The sequence below is a fragment of the Phalacrocorax aristotelis genome, chromosome 15, assembly GCF_949628215.1.
Source record: "Phalacrocorax aristotelis chromosome 15, bGulAri2.1, whole genome shotgun sequence".
Taxonomy (NCBI): Eukaryota; Metazoa; Chordata; class Aves; order Suliformes; family Phalacrocoracidae; genus Phalacrocorax; species Phalacrocorax aristotelis.
In genome coordinates, this window is record NC_134290.1 from 4,781,135 (window position 1) to 4,801,392 (window position 20,258).

The following is a 20,258-nucleotide window of genomic DNA, read 5'->3' on the forward strand; positions in this document are numbered from 1 at the left end:
AGGGGCTTTTTCATGCCCACATCTGCAGACGGAACTGGTGACTGGGGTGGGACCTGGCACCTGCAAGGACCTCAGCATGTCATGGGAGACATCTGTGGACCTCAGGGAGGTGCCCCAAGCTCTGTGTCCCCAGCATCTGTCCCAGTGTCCATGGGCAGCATCATGAACATTTGCATTGGTGGCCCCAGTGGTAGCTCTACTGTTTTGGCTGGAGAAGCCCTGATGCAAGTATTGGGGCCACCCTTGAAAATGGGGTGCACCCGCCAGAAGCTGAGCTGGGACCTGGTGGCAGGAGGGTGTTGTGTCACCTGTGATGACTGTCCCATGGGTCCGGTGTCCCGGCAAAACCAGCAGTCCTTCCTGGTGGCATCTGCACACCGTGGGAGTCCCATGCCAGCAGCTGGCAGTGTGGGTGGCTCTGCCGGGACAGTGGGGACAGATCCAGGCCCCCGCCTTGCACTGGGTGACTTTTTCCTCAGTGGTGCCCTGGGGACATGGGGCTCCCCGCCCGCAGGACGGATGGGGAGAGCAGAGCTGGTACCCTGAGGGGCTGCTGGGCCACCTCCCTGGGCAGAGCAAGATCTAGCTCCCAGGGGAGCGGGGACTGGCAGAGCGTCCTGCTGCAGGGCATCAGCGTGGGAAGGTCCCCACCCCACCAGAGAAGAAGAGATGGATGGAGACCAGCTGGGCCATCCTTATATAAAAAACTGCCAAATATACAATTATCTTACAAAAGTATAGTTGCTTTTTTATTTCTGGTCTTTACAAAGGGAGCAGAACATGGGCTGGGGGGCTGCCGGGGGTCCCTTTGCCATGGGGGAGGCTCAGCTACGAGTGCCACCTTCATGCCCGGCCAGGGCCACTCGTGGCAGGACGTGGCATTGCCGGTGTCATCCAGCCCGGCCGGGACGCCTGAAGGCTCTTCCCCCCATGGGGTGGGGACAGACCCCATCCTCGGCATGCCCCCCATGCCCATGGGATGGCATCACTGGGATGGCGGCCGCTGGACCCTGCTCCCCACACCAGTTCTCACCAGACCCCGTGGGCCTCCCGGGATGTCCCCTGAAGGGACCAGGGCCACGGGGCCCTCTAACCAGGACAGCGGGGGACTGGGAGGGGACCTGCTGCACAGACACCCTTTGCCCACAGGGATCACAAGCCTGTTGATAAATGCTGGTGCTTTCAGGGTGGTTTTTCCATTCTCCAAACCCAAACGTGGCTGCTGCTGCACCTTTTGACTGGCTCCTGGTCATGGCCTGACATGGATTGATGGAAGGCTGAGAACATGCTGTGTTCATGACACCCATGGTCTGGGACCTAGTGGAGTGGTACAGCAGGCCCCAAAACCAGGGCTTGAGGGGAATGGGGTGATTTGAGGAGGCCCTTGGGGTTCAGGTTCCCTGCCAGCAGCTCTGCCCACCCTGGGCAAGGAGAACCCCCTGCCACCACTGGCTGGGCATGTCCCTCCCCACACTGCCCGACCCACTGCGTGCCTCTGGCGATGTGGTGATGGATATCCTGCTCTCACAATGATGAAGCCATATCCTTCACAAATACCTCCTCCGGCCTTTCCGCAGGGAAGGAAGGAGTGGATCCTGCTGGAATGCCCCCCTCCCCAAACCCTCAATCCATGACCTCTCAGAGGCAGGCATCTCCCTCCTGGTGGGTGACAGCATCCTCCCCGCAGGCTCCTGCCCAAGTTGAGGCTTGACAGGAAGGGTCCTTCTTGGCATTCCCGGGTGCTGGAGCCTCCAGCTGGTTCTGCTCATGTCCAACCAAAAGACACCATGAGTAAGAAAGAGGAAAGCACCTGGTTTGTCCCTGGGGGGAGCGGCGTGCCTGCCATCCCCTACCACTTCAAGAAGTCCCGCACGCGGCTCCACAGCTTGGTGATCCAGAGATTGACCCCCAGGTCAGTCAGGTACTGGATTTCGGGCGTCAGCATCTTGCGGCACAGCTTCTGGTGCTTCTTGTTGATCTTCTTCTTCAAGTTGTAGCCCAGGATGGACTTCTCCCCCAGCGGCTGCCAGGGTTGCATGGAGGACTCTTGGATGGCACTGGCATCCACGGGGTGTCCCCCATCGATGCAGATGCTCTTCATCTTCTCATTCTCCTGCTGCAGCTCAGCCACATCCTTGGCCATCCGCTCCCTCCCATAGGCCTCCACCTTACGCCAGAAGGTGGCATTAAAATAGCGGTAGAGCTTAGCGTCAATGAGGTTCCAGGAGGTGGCCTTCTCATAGAGCTCAGGTGTCAGACGGGAGACAGTGGAGCCCTTCCGGGCATTGAGCTTGAAGTAGAGGACATCCTCCAGCTGCCAGCACAGCAAGTCCTTCAGCAGCACCAGGGACTCGTCAAAGTACTCGAGCAACATGACGAGGTGAAAACGGCGATCTATCTCCTGGATGTGCTCCTCCACCAGCGGGCTGTCGGCATTCATGTTGTTGTCGTAGCCCAAGTCAAAGAAGAGGAGGTTTTGGAGGTAGTGAGCATTGAACCCATTGGGGTCGTAGTAGCGCCAGGGGTCCCGGAGGAACTCCGCCAGCTTGTCCTCCCCCGTCAACTTCCAAGTGAGGGGGATGACGCGCCCAAAGTAGTGGAAAGAGGACTCAAAGAGGTAGGCAGGGTCCCGCAGCACCGTCATGAAGGTGGTGTCCGCTGGCAGGAGCCTGCGCACCTCCTCGTAGTGGAAGCGCATGTGGTTGCAGATGATGTTGAAGCATGCGCCTGGCTGGTAGTGCTGCACCTGGCTGCGCTCAAAGAAGGAGGGGTAGTAGAAGTCGTTGCGGCCATTGGGGAAGGCGAATTTCAAACGATGCTTCTCCCCGAAGCGGAAAAGGATGTTGAGGATGGTGCTGCTGGCTGTCTTGTGTGTCTTCATGAACATGATGTTCAGCTTGGGCAGGCAGCTTCGTCCCGAGGGGCTGCCTGTGCTGTTGGCTGCTGCTGGTGCCTTGCCAGGGGCTGGGTAGGAGGAGCAGGAGGAGGGGACAGGGACCCTGGTGGGGAGAAGACAGGACACCATGGGGAAGGCAGCTTGCCTAACGTGGCCCAGCCACCACGAGGCCTGGCCATTTTCCTTCATGCAGGAGCTGGAGCTGGGGACAGGTGCTGGACCTGGGGATGGGTGTTCACCCCCTGCACCCCCCAGACTGCCTGTTGGAGACAAGCCCAGCTTCAGGCAGAGCCCCCTTTGCACCCAGCCACGTGCCCAGTGGGACTGGACCACCCAGCTGGCAGGAGCCCCTGGGCAAGCAGGGCAGAGCCTGCTGCCCCTATAAGCCCCCCAGCATCAGGTGCACTGCCAAAACACCAAACCAAGCTCATTCACCCCCTGGACAATCCCAGGTGCAAAGAACATGCTGCTACAGGGGTCTTCATGGTGGTCAGCCCCCACTGGCATTGGTGTAGCCTGAGCCGGGGGTCCCCATCCCTCCCCACAGGCGTGGCTATGGTGGCTCTCGTGCAGGTGCTGTTGAGACATGTGTTGAGATGAGCTCTCCATGGCCATAACTCCACAGACAGGAGCTGATAATGTCCATGAGAGGTCTGGAGGATCTCAACCCCTTCTATGAGTCATGGAGGATCCAGCACCCGAGCAAAAAGGGAAATAATTCTAGCTTATGGCCCTGCAGATGAACTCATGCGCCCTCAGGCAGCACTGAGAACAACTTGTGTGTTATTTGAGATGCCTGGAGCAGGGAACAGACCACAATGTCAAGTGACTTTAGACACCGTTAATGAAGTTGCAAAGCTGATCATGGGTAACGCTCCCATCTGGCAGCACGGGGGAGCGCAGGTCAGCACATAATTTATGAGACACCTGCAGGTGGATATCTCTGATAAGCCTAGAGATAAGATTAATGCTGGCAGGGATGGCCTTACTGAACACCGGTTTTCCCCATGATGGGCAGCTAAGAGCTTTCGACCTACCCTTGCCCATCTCTGGGGGTGAGAGTTTACATGTGTCAGTGCTCTGGTTGCTCTTGAAGGACAAGATTTGATAAAAAGTGCCTGAATAACTACCTTGGCACTGCCCGCTGCTCCTGGCTGCCAGGGAACATCTCCCATGGTGCTTTTCTTTCTCCCAGGGGACAAGAAGCTGCAGCGGGCAGGGCGTCTCCTGCACCTGCCTGTTTCCTCCATTGCCCAGGAGCTGTGTGCTGGCTGCTATTTTGCAGTGGGTCCCCCTGGGGTGAGCATCCCCAGCCCCCAGGGGAGCTGGAGTTCACTCCCGCCCCCCCCCCCCCCACATGGGACAGGAGGCGGTAGGAAGGGGACATGTCAGTGTGAAGCCACCAAAGCCTGGAAATCCCTGGGACTGTCTCCGGCTGGGGGAGCCCAGTTTGAAACACAGTGGCCGAGCAGCCAGTGGGGGACATGGGCACCACACACTCACTCTGTCATGCTGACTTGCAACGGGGGGACAGCGTAGGAGTAGAGCAGCAGCATGAAGCTGGTCAGGAGGGTCCCCAGGACAAGCCCCTTGCACATGGACTTCCAGTTCTTCCCATGGTGCAGCATCGTGGTCACCTGCAGCGGCAGAGAGGAGAGCTGTTAGCACCAGAGGAGAGGGAAGCAGGAACCGGGGGGACCATGTGATTCAAATCACAGCAAACAAGGTATGGGGGCACCTCACAGACATGGAAAGTCCTGGGAAGCACCTCACCAGGCTTTTTGGTACTGGCACTGCCAGAAGAGAGATGAGTCAGTGCCAGGTGTGTCTCTGCCCGTGAGCACAGTGGATTTATGGCCAAAGAGCAGTGGCTCTGCCCACCCTGTGCACCCTTTGCCTACCTTGAGAAAACCCAAAGAAACTCCCTGGCCCGATGCAAAAGCAGAGAGGCTGCGGGCCTGGAAATGAGGGGGAGAAAGGAGCTGTGCTATGGGGCAGCCCAGCCGCGGAACGAACATCCTCTGCTGGGCCACACCAGCAGCTCCCCCAGCACTGAAAAATCACTGACACAGGCAGCAGCTTTCCAAGACTGGTTGGGATCCCTTTTCCCAAGAAAATCTCCGGGCTGGATCAGGAGCTCTGGCAGCTCGCGCTGTATGAGATGCCATGATGTCTGCTCAGAGCAGCCTTGCCCGTGTCTCCTGGTTCCTCCAGCAGCAGTGGCTGCAAGGGGGCTCATGGCTCCCATCTGGCCACGGCACCTGCACCTTTGTGTGGCTCAGAGTGGAGGCCGGGGAAACACAGACCTGCCAGGCATGGGGGTCTGGGACAGGATGACACCCCCCACCCCACAAAGATCCATGCACACATGCATGGGCATGTACGCATACGGACACGCGCATCCATGCACATCTGTGCAGGTGCGCACACACACCGGGAGACAGACACACATCTGTGCATGTTCATGCGTGCACGGGGACACACACAGACACACGTATGCACTCATGAACCCACCCCCAAGGACACAGATACTCATGCCTGCACACAAGAGCGCACATGCATCTATGCGTGCTCACGGACACACAGGGACACAGACACATATGCCCATGGATGCACAAGGACACAGACATACTCGCACATCTATGTATGCTCGCGTGTGCACACATGCACAGGCAAGCACACAGGCCCTGCAGGCAGCCCCGTTCCTGTGCCCAGCCCCGCAGCTCGCCCAGGCTGCCCCCTCCCCGGTGCTGCTCTCCCCGACAGCCCCCGTCCCCCGGCAGCACCTGCCCAGCGGCGCACCTCTGCCGCTCGCTGCAGGCCTGGGATGCGGGGAGCACCGGCAGCTCCATCACGCCAGCGACTGCATTGCAGCAGGGCTGTCCTCTCTGGCAGGACAAGGGGACGAGTCACCCGTGACCGCAGCACCTGCTGCAGCCAGGAGCATCCCACAAGGTGGAGTGCAAAGCCCTGTGCAACCCCTCTAGCCTTGCACCCCCATTTAGTGGCTGCGGGAGCAGCATCGCCTCCCTGAGCTCCTGCTCGCTCCGGCTGCGCCGGCACCTTTCTGGCTCCCAGGCATCATTTGCCTAACACCTTTGGACCAGGCTGGCCAAGCTTCCAGCTGCCTGCAGAATAACACCCCCAACAAATAAAACACCAGCCCCCCTGCTGCCTGCCATGGCATCGTCCCCTTAGAGCCTCCTAGCTCCAGCAGATGATTCAGAGAAACTAATTCTCATCCCAGATTCATTTTAGACCCCACGTAGCAAAGACCCCCTGGAATTTCTAAGCTAAACCCCAAGCAGAAAGGTTACCTGGCTGGTGCGAAGGGTGCCCAGGGCACTGTGAGCTCGGCTGGCTGCTCCTGCTTGCCTCCCCCTCTCTCCGCCCCCCCCTTCCCCCCCCTCAGTCATCTCCTGCCGCTGAGATTTCCAGCTCGATGAATAATGAATGGAAAATGCAACCGGAGCCCAGGGCTGCAGCCAGGCGCGGGACACAGCTCATCCTGGCACCCAGCGTGGCAGCCGGGGAATGCCGATGGGGTGGGGGCACCTGGTGGCACCCTGCAAGCCCACCCAAGCTCACCCAAGTGCTCCCCCCTGGGCCCTGAAGCAGTGCTGGCCACATCCAGCCTCTTCCCAGTCGGTTTTCTGAGCTGCTGGCAAGCATGGCAGGAATGGCAAGGATACAGGGTGAACGGTGGAACCACGGGCCAGGGAGTGGGAGCTCTGACCCTACCCCAAAATTGCTGCATGGGTGTGAAGTCAAGAGGGTTTTGCATGCCTGGGAATGGCCAGGGTTTAGTCTTACACTGTGGCCGTGATCACGCCACGGTCACCATCTGCAGTGCCGGCATTGGCACCACCTGGAAAAGCCGCTGGTGAGAGCCAGGCAGCACCAGAGGGGACACCTGCCTGCCCGGGTGCTGCTGGCTGGGAGTGAAGCTGCAACCCACCGCCTCACAGGCTGTCCTTGCTGCCATGCCATGGGGCACAGCGCTGACGGTGCTGGCACTGAGCCCACCAAACCGAGCGAGCCGGTGCCATTAACCACCTCTCAGCTGCCAGCCCGTCGGGGGACCCCACCGCCCCCCTGGGGCAGAGTAGCACCCCAGCCCCACGTGTCGGGATGGCAAGAAGATGCCTCACTCCACCCAGGCTGGCTCCCCTCGGCTGGTTCTGGCAAACAGTTCCCAACCCAGTTACTCTATTGACTTTGCCTTAAATGAGTGGCTTAATTATTAATCGCTCACCAAGAGAAACGCAGCGACCAAGGTGTTTTTCCTGGGGCTCCCATTAGTGCGGGGCAGCCACGGCGCCAGCTCTCAGCCAGCCCGTTGAAATTCTCAGCCGGAGGACGTGGATGTGCCAGCCATTTCCCCACGGGTCACCCCCTGGGATGGCTGGGGTCACGGGGCTCTGCAGCAACATCCCCATGCCCCAGCAGCTCCCCTGGTCCCTGGGAATATCCCTGAGCCCACTTTTGGGTTTTCCCTATAGGAGCTATTTCCTTTATGGCCAAACCCCTATAGCTGCCATACACAAGGCACATCCACCGCTCGCTCGCTCGCTCCTCCCGCCCTTGTCAGCCCACGGGCATGCTCTTTTTAACATGTGCCCGGTTTCACGCAGGCATAGTCCTTCCTATCTCTCCGTGCCCCTTGCACATCCCCCGTGGGTGCAGACACCCCTCCCCACATGCCCCCTGGCACCCTGCCCCATAAAGCTGCCCCCCAAGCACCCTGCTGCCCCCTAAGCATCACCTTTTCCTTTGCTTAAGCTGCTCTTGGCGAGCCGTCCTTCTCTCCTGGGCTGGCCGGGGCGCGGGGGAGTGGGCGGCACGGGGCAGGGGTGCCGATGCTGCTCCGACATGGAATAAGCTCGTCCTGGGCAGTTCCCCTCAAACGCTGGCTTCTCCAAAGCCTCCCCACCAGCTGCGGTCTTTACAGCATTGCTGGGGGCCCGGCCCTGAATTGCTGGCCTGGGGAAGGGGAAAAAGAGAGAGAGAAATGAGAGCTGCTGCTGAGAGGGACACGGGGCTGCAGCCGGGCACTGCCCGGCTCCCCCGGGACAACCGGGACAGGCCTGGGTGCCCGCTGCCACCCCGAGCCTCCCGTCTCCCCACCCACTCCCAGCGGCACAGAGGCGGCATTCAGGCCGCTGCCTGCGCGCTGCCTGCCAGCACCGAAAACAAGGGGGCCATTTGTCTCCATCTGCGGCGCCGGCCTCAACGGGGACATTGTCACTGCCAGCCCCGCGCCCAGCCCCTCTGCTCCCCTGCACCGCCACGCCACCGCCAGCCCCCCGCCCAGCTTGGCCCTGCAAGCCGGTACCCGTGGCGGTGGGAGCTGGGGTGGCTGCCGGCTGAGCGGGTGACGATGGCTGTCCTTCAGCAGTGGCACCCAGCACCTCTCCCCCCTGCAGGTCCAGCTTTCACCGTCCACCGTCCTCCTCCCATGGGATGGGTGGGCTGTCACCTACACACGAGGCTCACCTTGGGGTGGGGAGTGCTGCGATGGGGGCTCAGAACCAGAGCTCTGACCTGTTCACCTGCTCCCTGGGGCATCCCAGCGGCGCTGTGTTGGCTCCATCCTTCCTCCAGCCTCCCCTGCCCTCCCTCCCCACCACCTGCCGTATCTAAGGCTTTTATGGCCTTAATGGCAGCAATATTTGTGTTTCCCCCACCCTCAGCATGATAACTGCAGAGCCACCACGCTGCCGCCTGCTTCTCCCCCCTTCCCCAGTCCCATGGTTGTGCCGGGACTTTGGGCATCGAGAGGCACCCAGCCCATGGGGGCTGAGGGGTGCTGCCATGCACGGGGTCCTGTCCTGCCACAGCATGGCTGTGCCCAGGGGGGCAAGTGGGTGCTTTGGCTGCACCAGGAGGGCTCGGCACCAGCCGGCACCCTGCTCGTGCATCGCTCCGTGAAGGGGCAGAAAAGGGTCCATTGTGCGCCCAGATCCGGCCCTGGCGCGTCCCACCACCCTCAAAGCCAGATCTCTGCTGCTAAAGGCGGTGACAGCCCCGTGCGCTTGCTCGGGCGGCGGCTGTGCCAGCATCCAGCACCCTGGGGCTCGGCCAGCGGCATAACTGCAGGGCACCCCTCAGCCATGCCTGGTACCCACCCGAGACTCCATCCATGATGGAGGTGTTTGGGGTTCAGAGCTCGTCCCCACGGGGCTTGGGGTCACCTTGCCAAGCCCTGGCCAGGCAGGCAGCTATTGCGCCATCGCAGGCAGGTGTCACATCCTGCCCTGCCTCAGTGGGACCGGTTCTCACCCCAGTGTTAGCCTGTGCAACCCCTGGGCAGCCCCAGCTGGCACTGGGGAGACAAGAAAAGCCAGAATATCCTCCTTCATTGCAAGAAGAGGGATGAGTAGCTGCTGCCTCCCGACAGGCACTGACCCCACTGGCATGCCCCGGCTCTTCTGGGACAGACACCCCCCAGCTTTACCAGCCCCTGATGAGGGATCCCATCCTGTTCCTCAAAATTAAAGCCTGAGCCCGTGCCGGCTGGCCATGAGCAGCAGAGAGGAACAGGCACCTCTGGGCAACAGAGAGGAGCAAGCAAGCGTGCAAGTGAGCACAAGCAAGGACAAGCTCCCCAAAAATCAATGCTGGGACATTTCCACCTGCCCCTGGGGAGGCAGAGGCTGCTGCTGGGATGGAACAGAAGACTTGTCCCTACTTAGAGGCAGCATTAACACCTGCATGTGGCAGGGTGCAGCCCGGCCCCGCCCCAAGCCCTTATCTGATGCATTTCCAGTGGCACCCAGCCCTGGCTGGAGTCATGCCCGGGATTTATCGCCCATCTCTTCCCCCCTACCCCCAGGCCCATCGTCATGTGTAATGGCCACTGTGTCAAATAACCATGACGCCAACTTAACACCCCAGCTCTGCTGCCTGCTGTGGCTGCTCACCTTTCCATCCTCTTACTTGGCTTTGCCCTGGAAACAGCGGCACAGGCGCAAGGATCCATCCCACCCCCTCTCCACAGGGCACCTCTCTTAATTCTGGGCTTCCCCCTTTTTTGGGGGATGGTGCTGTGAAGAGTTTCCAGCCGGAGAGGACTGCGGCAGCTGGGATGTGGCAGCTCAGTGAAAGGATGCTCGTGGCCTCAGGATGCGATATGAACAAGCTGGGGAGCGGCAATGTCTCATCTCCTGCACCCCATGGTGTGTAAACCATCCCCAGGAGGGCTCCACCACGATGACCCCCACACCCTGTCCCCTGCCCCCCACCTGGGAGTGGGCAGAGCAAATCCCCCCCCCCCAGATTTGGGCGTACGAAGCACTCACGCTGAAAACCACGACTGCCAGTGAAGCGCGTGCCGGAGCTGGGGATGCCGGGGGATTTGGTGAGGAGCCTGAGCAGCTGCTCAGATGGGTGGGCAGCACCACCGCGGTGGCACACCCTGTCCAGGCCAGGGCTTGACTCCATCGGACACTTGTTGGCCCGGCGCAGGCGCCTTTATCATGTGCAAAGCTGTCATTAGTGCAAGCAAAAGAGGGGGAACCGGTGGCCATCGGGGTGACACAACTGGTTTGTGGTCACCTGGCTGGGCAGCCTGGCAGTGGGGCTGCTGCTTGCGGTGACTCTGCTTGCTGGTCCCACCGCCCTTTCCTTATCTGCCACCCCGGCATGGTGCCTGCAGGTGCCTGGGAGCAGGTATCAAGAGGCTCCCCCAGTGCTGGGAAGCCCCACTCGTGGTCTCCTGCCCCATTGTGGAAGCCCAGCTCTGGATGCAGCTCCAGGAGATCCCAAGTCATCAAACCTCCTTCTCTTCTGAGGGATGAAGCCAAGGAAGTGGGGAAAAAGCAAGGGGAAAGAAAAAAGGAAAAAGAAGGGTAAAACCCTCCCAACCTCCAATGAAAAATAAAAGAAAAAAGAGGAGGAAAGAGGGAAAAATAGAAAAAAAGAAAGAAAGAAAGAAGAAAGAAGAAAAAAGGATAAAAGAAAAAGAAGAAAAAAAATAAAGAAAAAGATAAAGAAATGCGGACCATTATTGACAGTTCCCTATCTGCGCTGTTGCTTGCTCGCTGCTGGGGTTATCTGCCCCCCAGGGCTGGCAGCGCTCGTGGTGGGGTTCACGGGCCACAGCCATGTCCCCACAGGAATGCCATGAGGTGGCACAGCCTTCACCTTGGCTGTGCTGGGAAAGAGGGTGTCCTCCAAAAAGTCCCACGAGATGATGCAGCCTTCACCACAGCTGGGGACAAGGGTGTCCCCATAAAAACCCCATGAGACAAGCCTTCGCCATGGCTGGGGACATGGCGTCCACATCAGAGGCCCCAGGAGACAGCACAGCCATCACCACAGCTGAAGACCACGTGTCCTCATAAAAGACCCCATAAAATTACACAGCTTTCACCAGAGCTGGGAAGAAGGTGTCTCCATAAAATTCCCCAGAGATACCACAGCAGTCACTGCACCTGAGGACAAGGGTGTCCCTGTAAAGCCCCAGGAGATACCACAGCCTTCACCATGGCTGGGGACAAGGATGTCCTCACACCCCGATGAGGCCACACTCACCAAAACACCACAGCAAGCCACCCCACCTTGTCACACCCCTCCCAACCCCCAAAACAAGCCAGAAAAGGGGAACCCCCCCGCCGCAATGAATCTTGCACAAACCCAAGCATTACCCTCCTCCTCTCCCTGGGAGGACGCCCATGAGCAGGCCTCTGGGCCACACGTAGGCCCAGGAGAGGAAGTAGGAGGGCGGGGCGGCTGTTTTGGGGGAAACCCCAGGATTTAGGGGAAAGGTGGGGGGGAATAATACCACCAATGCCAAGGTTGCATTGGCCCCAGCAGCCCGTTTCCCATGTGTTGCTTTATCTCAGCCAAGAGCTCCAAAATAACCTTTCCCTGACCCAAAAAGTCGCCCCCCCCCCGCAGCCTCTTGCTGAAGGAAGGCAGGAGAGGGATAGCAAACCCCAAAAACCTTTGCCTCATCCCTTTGCAAGCAACCCAACAGTGTCCCAGTGCAGTTGGAGGCACCTCTGAAGGTCAGCTGGTCTAACCGCCCTGGTTATGGTATCTCCATTGATAGAGACTCCACTGCCTCTCTGGGCAACCTCATGCCGGTGCTTGGTCACCTTCAAGGTGAAGAAGCATTTCTTGATGTTCACAGGAACCTCCCAGGTTTCAGTCTGTGCCCATCGCCTCATGTCCTGGCATTAGACACCACTGGGAAGAACCTGGCTTCATCTTCACACCACACCCTTGGGCATTTACACCCATTGATAAGATCCCCCTGAACCTTGTCTTCTCCAGTCCCAGCTCTCACAGCCTTTCTTCCTAGGAGAGATGCTCCAGTCCCTGCATCACCTTGGTGGCCCTTCCCTGGACGTGTGCCAGTGTGTCTGTGCCTCTCTTGCACCGAGAAGCCCATCACCATACACAGCACTCCATGAGTGGCCTCAGCAGTGCTGAGGGCCAGGATCACCTTCCTCCACCTCCTCCAACACTCCTTATGCAGCACCATTAGCCCTCTTTGCTCCAAGGGCACATGTTGGTGGCTCACAGTCAACATGGTGCCCACCAGGACCCCAGGTCCTTCTGCTGAGCTGCTTTCCAGCCTGGAGGCCCCTGGCATGTACTGGTGCTGTTCCTCCCCAGGGGCAGGACTTTGTGGGTCCCATGGTTGAACAAAATGGACTTGGAGTCAGCTCTCAGCACCCAGCCAGTACGAAGTAGACCCTACCCAAACCTGCTGCTGGGAACGAGGCATAGCAGAGGGTGACAAGGGGCAAGGTAACAGCCACAGTGCCCACAGATTGTGGCACCTGGAGCAAGGATGAGGCTCCGTCCCTTCTGCTCCACCTCCCAACAGCCACACCTACACCTGGTGCAGGATGAGGCGCCATCTCCAGCCCCACACGTGTCCTGGATGAACAGATCTGTGCTGCCCCTGCCATGCCCAGGACCAGGCAAGAGCACTGAGGGCAGCGCAGTCACACCATCCCACCACTGCCAGGAGGGAACAGACAACACAGGCCACTGGGGAAGCATCAGCTTCTTTAATGAAAAATAAAAGTGTAAGAGAAGTATGACCTGCCACGTGGATGCTGGAGGGCAGCTCTGGGCTGAGCAGAGGACAGGCTCCCCTCTGCCACGGACTCCTCTCCACCAAGGCTGGGGGAAAGCCCGGCTCTTTGTGCTGAGCCTGGGGAGCTCCTGCTTCACCACAGGGACTTGGCTCGTCCTCCCAGGGCTGTACAAATTCAAAAGAAACAATCCCGGGGGACCTGCAAAAGGCCAGAGCTCCCCTCAGCCTCCTCCTGACTCACCCCACCCCTGTGGGTTGGGAAGCAGATGTGGTACCAGCATGAAGCGGACAGTCCTCATGACACCAATCCCGCAGGCCAGGCAGCAGCGGCAGAGGGGAGCTGAGAGGCCCCTGGGAAAGGCACAACGGGAAGTGTATTTACAGATGGAGAATGTTTAAGTTTAGCATTTCTGTCCCAAGAACAAAGCTGGGGGTTTTCACCCAAGCGTGATGGTATCTGCAGGGCACGGCCAGCCAGCCAGCCCCGGCGGGGACCCCCCGGGCCCCATCATGCCCGTCGCGCCTTCTTGCTTTTCTTTTTCTCCTCTTTGAGAGCAGTGTCGTGGGCTTTCCTCTTCGCAGCGAGTTTGTTCGCCTGTAGAGAAAGCCCACCAAGACCCACAGTCAGACCAGTCTGCAGACACCGAGGGCTGCTCAACCCTTGGTCCCACCAAAGCCTCCAGCTGTGCACAGGGGAGATGGACCCCTCTACTGCTGGCACCTGGGCTAGGCATGGGGTACACAGAGGGGGGGCAGCTTCACTTGCTGAACACAAGCCACATCGCCGAGGAAGCACGAGGAGCCCTGCCCTGGCTAGGTCGAGAGACCACAGCCTGGCAATGATGAGGAAAAGGCTTGTAGAGCCTCACCCTTGCCCACCTTCGCTCAGTGCCCTGAGGAGCACAGGTACACAGAGGAGCAGAAGGAGCTCGCACAGTATCGGAAGCAGAGGCTGCTCCCTCTCCCCCAAGATGGGGACAGACCCAGACCCAGCTTTAGCAATCTGTAGCTGCAAGCTAATTTGGAAAGAGCTAGCGCCAGGATCCAGGCAAGAGTCCTTGGCGCAGAGAAGCCCTATGCTTGTACCTCTCGGACTTTGCGCTTCTTGCCAAACATGATCTTCTTGTAGAGGTACTTCTCCCTTTTCTTCATCATCATGATAGCCAGACGCTTCTCCTCGCTTTGCTGCTCCTGCTCCAGGCGCTGCTTGTCCTCCAGCCGCAGCTTGCCAGCAGTCACCTTCACAGGAAGCGCCTGCGGGGAGCCGGAGAGCTCAGGACCCCAGGCGCCAGGAGCCCACCACCCTTTCCCAGGGCCAGACGTTTCTACGCCATTCGCTGGGAGCCACAGAAAAGCCGCAGCACCCTCTGGATCAGGCGGCAGATCCCAAGCGTGAATGGGAGCTGCAGCTCCTGAACGTAAGTCTAGGACCCACAAGTGTGGTGGCTGCCACAGGAGCAGCACAGCCACCATGGTCCCAGAACGGGGACTTGCCTGGGACACCCTGCAGTGAGCAGAGCCCCAGCAGGGACAGAGCTCACCAAAGCTGCAGCCTCCTGAGGCTCCCTGCCCACTGTCAGGAACTGTACCTTGTTGCTCTGAGTCTTCTGCTCTTCCATCTTCTTTAATTTCATCTCCTCTTCCTTTTCAGACTCATCTTCCTCCTCTTCTTTATCGTCGTCCTCCTCTTCCTCCTCTTCTTCATCCTCTTCTTCACTCTCTTCATCTACAGAGAGACCACTGTTACCAACAGGAGAGCAATCTCTGGCCCTGGAGCAGGTACAGCCCTGCCGAGGCAGCAATGCCACCTGGCTCCTCTCCTCCTCAGACCTCAAAGCCTCGCATCACCTGGGTTCTCGCCCCTCTGCAAGGCCAGCAGCTTCAGCTTCTCAGGAGGGACGTAGTCTCCTTCCTGCTCCGTCACGAAGGGCGAGAGGTGTGGGGGCAGCAGCACGCCAGGGAAATAGTCAGCCACAGGGAGGCACAGCTTGGCGTTGATGGAGTCGAAGACCCACTGAGGCTGCAGGTAATACCTGCAGGGCAGAGGGACACGGGGTCAGACTCTTTCCTCCCACCCCACACTCTGGAGCCCATGAGGCTGCAAGAGAGCAGAGCGAGCGTGGGGCAGCTCTGGGATGGTCAGGGACACCCACTAGCCCAGGTGGACATTCTGGGGACAGGCCACCTGCCTCACCCACCTGCCAACAACCTGCTTCTCCACCCGAGGCCGGTCAACAATCTGGTGGGTGATGGAGGGGTCGCTAACGTCGTAAGTGGCACCAATGCACAGGGACTTGTCCCAGGAGACCTGGCCACCAAAGCACCTGCCAGCAAAACCCACCAAGGATTCAGGCTAGCAGGCAGGAGGGGCCCTGAGGGTCACCTTGCCTGTGGGATGTCAGGCAGATTGGCCTCAAAAGTCCCATCAGAGAGGCTGGAGGCCAGCACAAGGCAGCAGGGCCACCGAGGGACAGCCTCCCCACTGCATACCGGATGACAAAGGCCAGTGGCTCTCGAGGCACCTCCCTGTTGAGGAAGAAGCGCAGCCCTTCAAACAGCTTTTTGTGCTTCTCCAGGGCCTCCTGCTCCTTCTTCCTCGCATCCATCTGCTCTGCTGTCTCCTGCTCAAAGCAGAGCATTCAGCCTCCTCCCCTCGGGCAGCCCCTGCCAAGCCCCTCTCTACAAGGAGGGCTCTTAGGTGCTGCCCCCATCCTCCTGCCAGTCCCTCCCAGCACACCAGGCCCTGCCAGCCTGTGCCTGGCCACAAGACATACTGCAGACAGGATCACCCAAGGCCAGAGCTGAGCTCCCCCCACCAGGCTCTTACCCCCTCCACTGGGAACTCATCCATCTCCACCTCATCCTCATGGGTTGGTGCCACCACGCGGGCCAGGCTGGCACTCAGAGCCGACAGTTTCTGCAGTGGGAAAAGATCGAGAGAGCGTCAGGCCCAGCCAGTGCTTTGGGGATGGGAAAAGCAGCAGCCTTGCAGAGGAAGGAGGTGATTTCTCAGAGCAAGAGGTCAAAAAAACCTCCTCCCAGGACTAGGCAGACATTCATCCTCCTCCATATACTGTCCCACACTGCAGCCCTCAGCACTGGGGCTCTGGAGGGTCCCTCACCATGTCGGGGGAGGGCAGCAGCCCCCAAGGCCAAGCACAGCTCCTCCCTTGGCCAGCATGGGGGGCCAGGAGTTTGGGACCAGCCCTCTCTGCCACACAGGGATCAGGCTCTGCTCTCACCCCCTGCACGCTGAGCACCCCACACCAGGAGGGGGTCTGCAGTCAGGAGACCAAGGCCATGCAGGGTCCTCCCACAGGCTACAGTGACGACAGCATCCCTCACCTCCAGGTAGCTCTCCGAATCCATGGCGTACTCCTTGCCCTCCGCAGGCTTCAGCTCAACATCAGCCTGGCCATCGATCTGCGGAGAAACAGAAGGGTGGGGAGGCAGCTCCCAAACCCAGAGCCCAAACACATCCCCCCCTCCGCCACTCCAACATGCCCTTGTTTGCCACCACCCACATCAGCTGGCGCCACAAGGCTCGGGCCAGCACGGCACAGCCCTGGGGCAGACAGCAGCCTCACCTTGGGGGGGTAGAGCAGGTTGAGGGAGTGGTAGAGGCGAAAGTTGACAAAGCCCAGGAGGGTGGTGTAAAACTCGGTGAAGGTGGCCATCACACGGTAATCCACGTCTGTGGGGTGCTGCAGGCACACAGAAAGGATGAGGACACAAGGACGAAGGACCAGAGTCCCCTCTGCAGGGACAGGGTCCCGTCCTACCCACACAGGGAGAATGATCCTGCCTCTGCCACATCAAGGCCTGGAGATCCATGGCCACCACCAGACCCTGCACAGGGAGAGATCTCCAGGGCCCTGCTGCCACCCCTCCGTGAAGGGACCTGCCCAGACAGGTGGAGCCCCACAACGGCCAGAACTCAAGGGATTAAGCAGTGGCACTGGCTGGGAAGGACACGGGACGGCCGAGATGCTGCAGGGGTAAGCTGGGGATGCGAGACTCAGCATGGGATGTACCAAAGGCCACAAAGCTAGAAAGCCTCAACCCAACTGTGCAAAGCCTGGGAGTGAAACAAGAGGGTGATGGTGAACTCCTGTGTGCCAGGGATCCTGGCAAGGCGCAGCACACCTGCATGGCTGTCCTGGCATGGCAGCACCCACAGCTCTCCCCTTGCCCTGCCACCTGCCTGGACTGCACAGGGGATGTGGCAGAACCACCCTGGCAGAGGGTGTGTGGTCCAACTCGACTCTTCCCTCAGTGCCACCAGCCTCAGTCCTGCAGGTTAATCTTTAATTGCTGATTAAGGCACATTTTAATAATTGACAAGAGGAAATAAGGAACTGGGGAGACTGGTACAGCCAGGCACAGGGGACATGGGTACAGCTGTCTCAGCAGGTAGAAGAGGGCTGTGTCCCCACATGCCTTCCCAGCCAAACCTTGTGCTCTCCACCAGAGGCTGGGCACAGGCCCATCTGCCTCTGTGGCACGAGAGCCACAGGATGGTCCCTCAACCCTTCCCTGGCCACAGGGAAGGGAGCAGTGAGGCAGCAAGGATACTGGCGTGCTCCTCCCAGGTACTTACATCATGGGCGAAGGTGTAAGGGGTGATCCAGGTGACGGGCTGCCCCAGCACCTCGGCCTGGTAGTAGATGCCCTTGATGGAGAGGAAGACCTGGCAGGGAACAGCACAAGGGCTCAGGGGGAGGAAGGCCACGGGTGCTCCCTTGTCCCTATCCTCATTAACTTTTTCCCCATCAACAGGTTCATCATGGGAGCGTCACAGCCAGCACAGCAAGACTCATCCCCACCTGAAGCTGCCAGCACAGCTGGCCCTGTGCCCTCCTGGGGCACAAGTCCACCGCCCTGCCTCCACAGTCGTCCCTCCCCGGGCAGGGAAGGTCTCGGCCCCATCCCTCCCCCCAGTGCCCACCTTGCGCAGGGAGCGGGACGCGATGACGTAATTGAGGAACTCCACAGCCAGGCGCCGGCAGAGCTGGATGGTCTGGACGTGGCACTTGCCTGTCCGTGGGAAGGTAGAGAAGAGGAAGCACATGGAGAGGGCATCATCCAGGTCCCGCAGCGCGTCTATGAAGGTTGGGTACCTGTGCCCACGCAGGAGGAAAAGGGGAAATTACACCCAGACCCAGCTTTCACGCACCGTCTCCTGTGCGTCCCACCAAAGCTCATGACCCACAGGGATGGGGTGTTCCTCCTGGGCACTTGGGAGCCCACGGCCACACAGGGATCTCCAAGCAGCTCCCTGGTGTTCAGGGCTCTCCGGGGAGCCAGAAAGCTCCCTGGGCGCGGGGACAGCAACACCCCTGATTACAGGGTGGGTGTAAACAGGCTTTAGGGAACCTACAAGGGCTGAGTGTTGGGAAATCCGAGCCTGGACCCACTAAGGATGAGCGTGCCTGTGGCCTGTGCTGCGGCACAGAGCTTGTTGGGGCAGCATGTGTCTCTTGGGGACGTTTCTCTCTCCCCTCTCTGCACCAGCACAGCAAGGTCCCAGGCACCGCTGGGATAAAGAGACCTGCCAGAGCAGGTTCCCTCCCTCCTGGGTCCTCTCCTCTGTCATTGCCACCAAATATACCAGCTCCGTGGCATAATCCATCCTCCACCAGCCCTCCAACGGTGACCCTGGAAAACACTGCTCAGGGAGAGGAGGAGAGCTCTCAGTGTCTTCCTGGAGATCCTGGAGCCATCTAGGACGGCCAGGCACACTCTGCTTGCTCATGCTTTGCTACAGCCAGTGTGCAATGTGCTACAGCCTCTCCCCCAGCCCAGAAACACCAGTTTCCATCAAAACGCCCAGAACTGCTGTAGGAGGTGGATTCCAAAAGAGGGGTGGATATGGCGAAGGCTCCACAGGTCCCAGAGGCTGCAGGGAAAGCCTCTCCCAAAAGAGGATGGCCCCACTGGCCTCAGCTGGTGGCTCACCGCTCCTTCACGATGTGGTCAAGCTTGTAGGTGGGCTTGTTGTCCTTCAGCCGGTCTACGGTGCTCCACTCGCTCTTCCCATATGCCTTCCGGAGCTTCCGGACAAACACCTGTGGGGAAAGGGAGAGGCTGGGGGCTCTGCGGGGAGAGGACAAGCCCCAGGCAGCCCCTTGGGCACCAGCCCAGGGGTGTCGTGCAGGATAATTGCCTTATACTCCCGGAACTTGTTGACAATAGGCTCGTGAAGGAGAAATTTGATATCCTTGAGGAGGTAGAAGGTCCTGGCTGCGGTGGAGCCTTTGTTCACCTTCTTCTTGTGCTTGGGCTCATGGGGGTAAATCCCCTTCAGGATGCAGAGGCGCCTGGTAACGGCAACAAGAGTGAGACGGAGGGGGATGCAGGACCTGTGTACCCTGAAAGCGAAACACCCCGGGGCCCTTCCCCTCCAGTGGTGCCACCTCTCGGGGGAACCCCAAAACTCAGCAGCAAGCGACCGCGGGACATGCTGGACACAACACCGCACTGCCTACGCAAAGGGCCCCCCCATCCTCCCTCCACGGGCTCGATGCCCTGCTGCTCCCCTGGGTGGGAGCTGGGGCTCAGGGGGTCCCGGGGTGCACCTGAAGTCGGGCAGGCTCAGCTGCAGCTTCTTCCGCGCCCTGTTGCGGGTGATGTAGTTGGTGGCGGATCCCCGCTCGTACTGGGGAGAGACGGAGGTGTCGGTGTTAGGAGGGGGACGGGACGGGACTCGGGGAGCCCCGCGGCTGGGAGGGGCAACCCCGGAGTCGCCGGGGGCTGGGGGGGGTGTGTGTGTGAGGGTGGGGGCGACGCGACACACACACAGAATGGGGCCACCGGGCACGGGCAGTGAGGAGCAGGGCACGGAGACGGGACACCGGGTGTCACGGCACGGACGGGCACCGACAGAGCGGGGCACACCAGTACCGGGGGGAGGGGCACGACACGGGGGGGTCACGAGTACCGGGGGGGAGGTGGGGGGGTGAGGGCACGGGCAGCGTGAGGGCGGGCACCGGGCGGGGGGCTGGGAAGAAGCCGGGGAGAGGGGTGGGGGTCGGGGGCGCCTGAGCCCCCCCACGGTACCTTCTTTTTCTCCAGCCCCCCCATGGCCCCGCCGCCGCCGCTGTCCGCGTGCTCCGCCGCGCCGCAGGGCCCCGGCCTGTCCCCGGCCTGCCTGCGCCCGGGTTCCGGGGCCCGCGGGGGGAAGAGCGGGCAGCACGGGCAGGGCAGGCAGGACGGACAGAGCAGACAGTGCGGACAGGACAGGCACGGTGGGAAGAGCGGGCAGAGCGGACAGGCGGTGGGGCCGGGGTCGGTCAGGCGCGCCGCGGG

General features: G+C 60.3%; 2 protein-coding genes across 3 annotated transcripts; both read right to left on the reverse strand.

The window, feature by feature from the left end:
- Nucleotides 1-735: 735 nt before the first annotated feature.
- Nucleotides 736-7,746, reverse strand: GAL3ST1 (galactose-3-O-sulfotransferase 1). Of its 2 annotated transcripts, none has more exons than XM_075110028.1 (3): nucleotides 7,662-7,746; nucleotides 4,400-4,533; nucleotides 736-2,999 (listed from the first exon to the last, which is right to left on the reverse strand). In XM_075110028.1, exons 2-3 carry the CDS (start codon nucleotides 4,522-4,524, stop codon nucleotides 1,850-1,852), a joined length of 1,275 nt encoding a protein of 424 aa, XP_074966129.1. In that variant the 5' UTR covers nucleotides 4,525-4,533; nucleotides 7,662-7,746; the 3' UTR covers nucleotides 736-1,849. The 2 variants fall into 2 exon arrangements, with proteins under 2 accessions (XP_074966129.1, XP_074966130.1); XM_075110029.1 differs by lacking the exon at nucleotides 7,662-7,746 and adding an exon at nucleotides 6,214-6,261.
- Nucleotides 7,747-12,902: 5,156 nt separating this feature from the next.
- On the reverse strand, nucleotides 12,903-20,118 carry PES1 (pescadillo ribosomal biogenesis factor 1). Its single transcript, XM_075110026.1, has 15 exons — nucleotides 20,010-20,118; nucleotides 19,529-19,608; nucleotides 19,117-19,270; nucleotides 18,909-19,018; nucleotides 17,899-18,070; nucleotides 17,551-17,640; nucleotides 16,538-16,654; nucleotides 16,296-16,373; nucleotides 15,778-15,867; nucleotides 15,441-15,571; nucleotides 15,149-15,274; nucleotides 14,799-14,983; nucleotides 14,540-14,676; nucleotides 14,037-14,204; nucleotides 12,903-13,545 (listed from the first exon to the last, which is right to left on the reverse strand). Exons 1-15 carry the CDS (start codon nucleotides 20,031-20,033, stop codon nucleotides 13,459-13,461), a joined length of 1,749 nt encoding a protein of 582 aa, XP_074966127.1. The 5' UTR covers nucleotides 20,034-20,118; the 3' UTR covers nucleotides 12,903-13,458.
- Between the last annotated feature and the right edge of the window lie 140 nt (nucleotides 20,119-20,258).

Bases quoted from the DNA above. Each gene is read 5' to 3' on its own strand.
- GAL3ST1 (XM_075110028.1), bottom strand. From the start codon at position 4,524: ATGCTGCACCATGGGAAGAACTGGAAGTCCATGTGCAAGGGGCTTGTC. The intron at 3,000-4,399 runs GTGAGTGTGTGG...TCTCCCCACCAG, and splicing joins TTGCAAGTCAGCATGACAGA to GGTCCCTGTCCCCTCCTCCT.
- PES1 (XM_075110026.1), bottom strand. From the start codon at position 20,033: ATGGGGGGGCTGGAGAAAAAGAAG. The intron at 19,609-20,009 runs GTACCGTGGGGG...GTCTCTCCCCAG, and splicing joins GGGGGCTGGAGAAAAAGAAG to TACGAGCGGGGATCCGCCAC. The intron at 14,205-14,539 runs GTACAGTTCCTG...GGCTCCCCGCAG, and splicing joins AGAAGACTCAGAGCAACAAG to GCGCTTCCTGTGAAGGTGAC.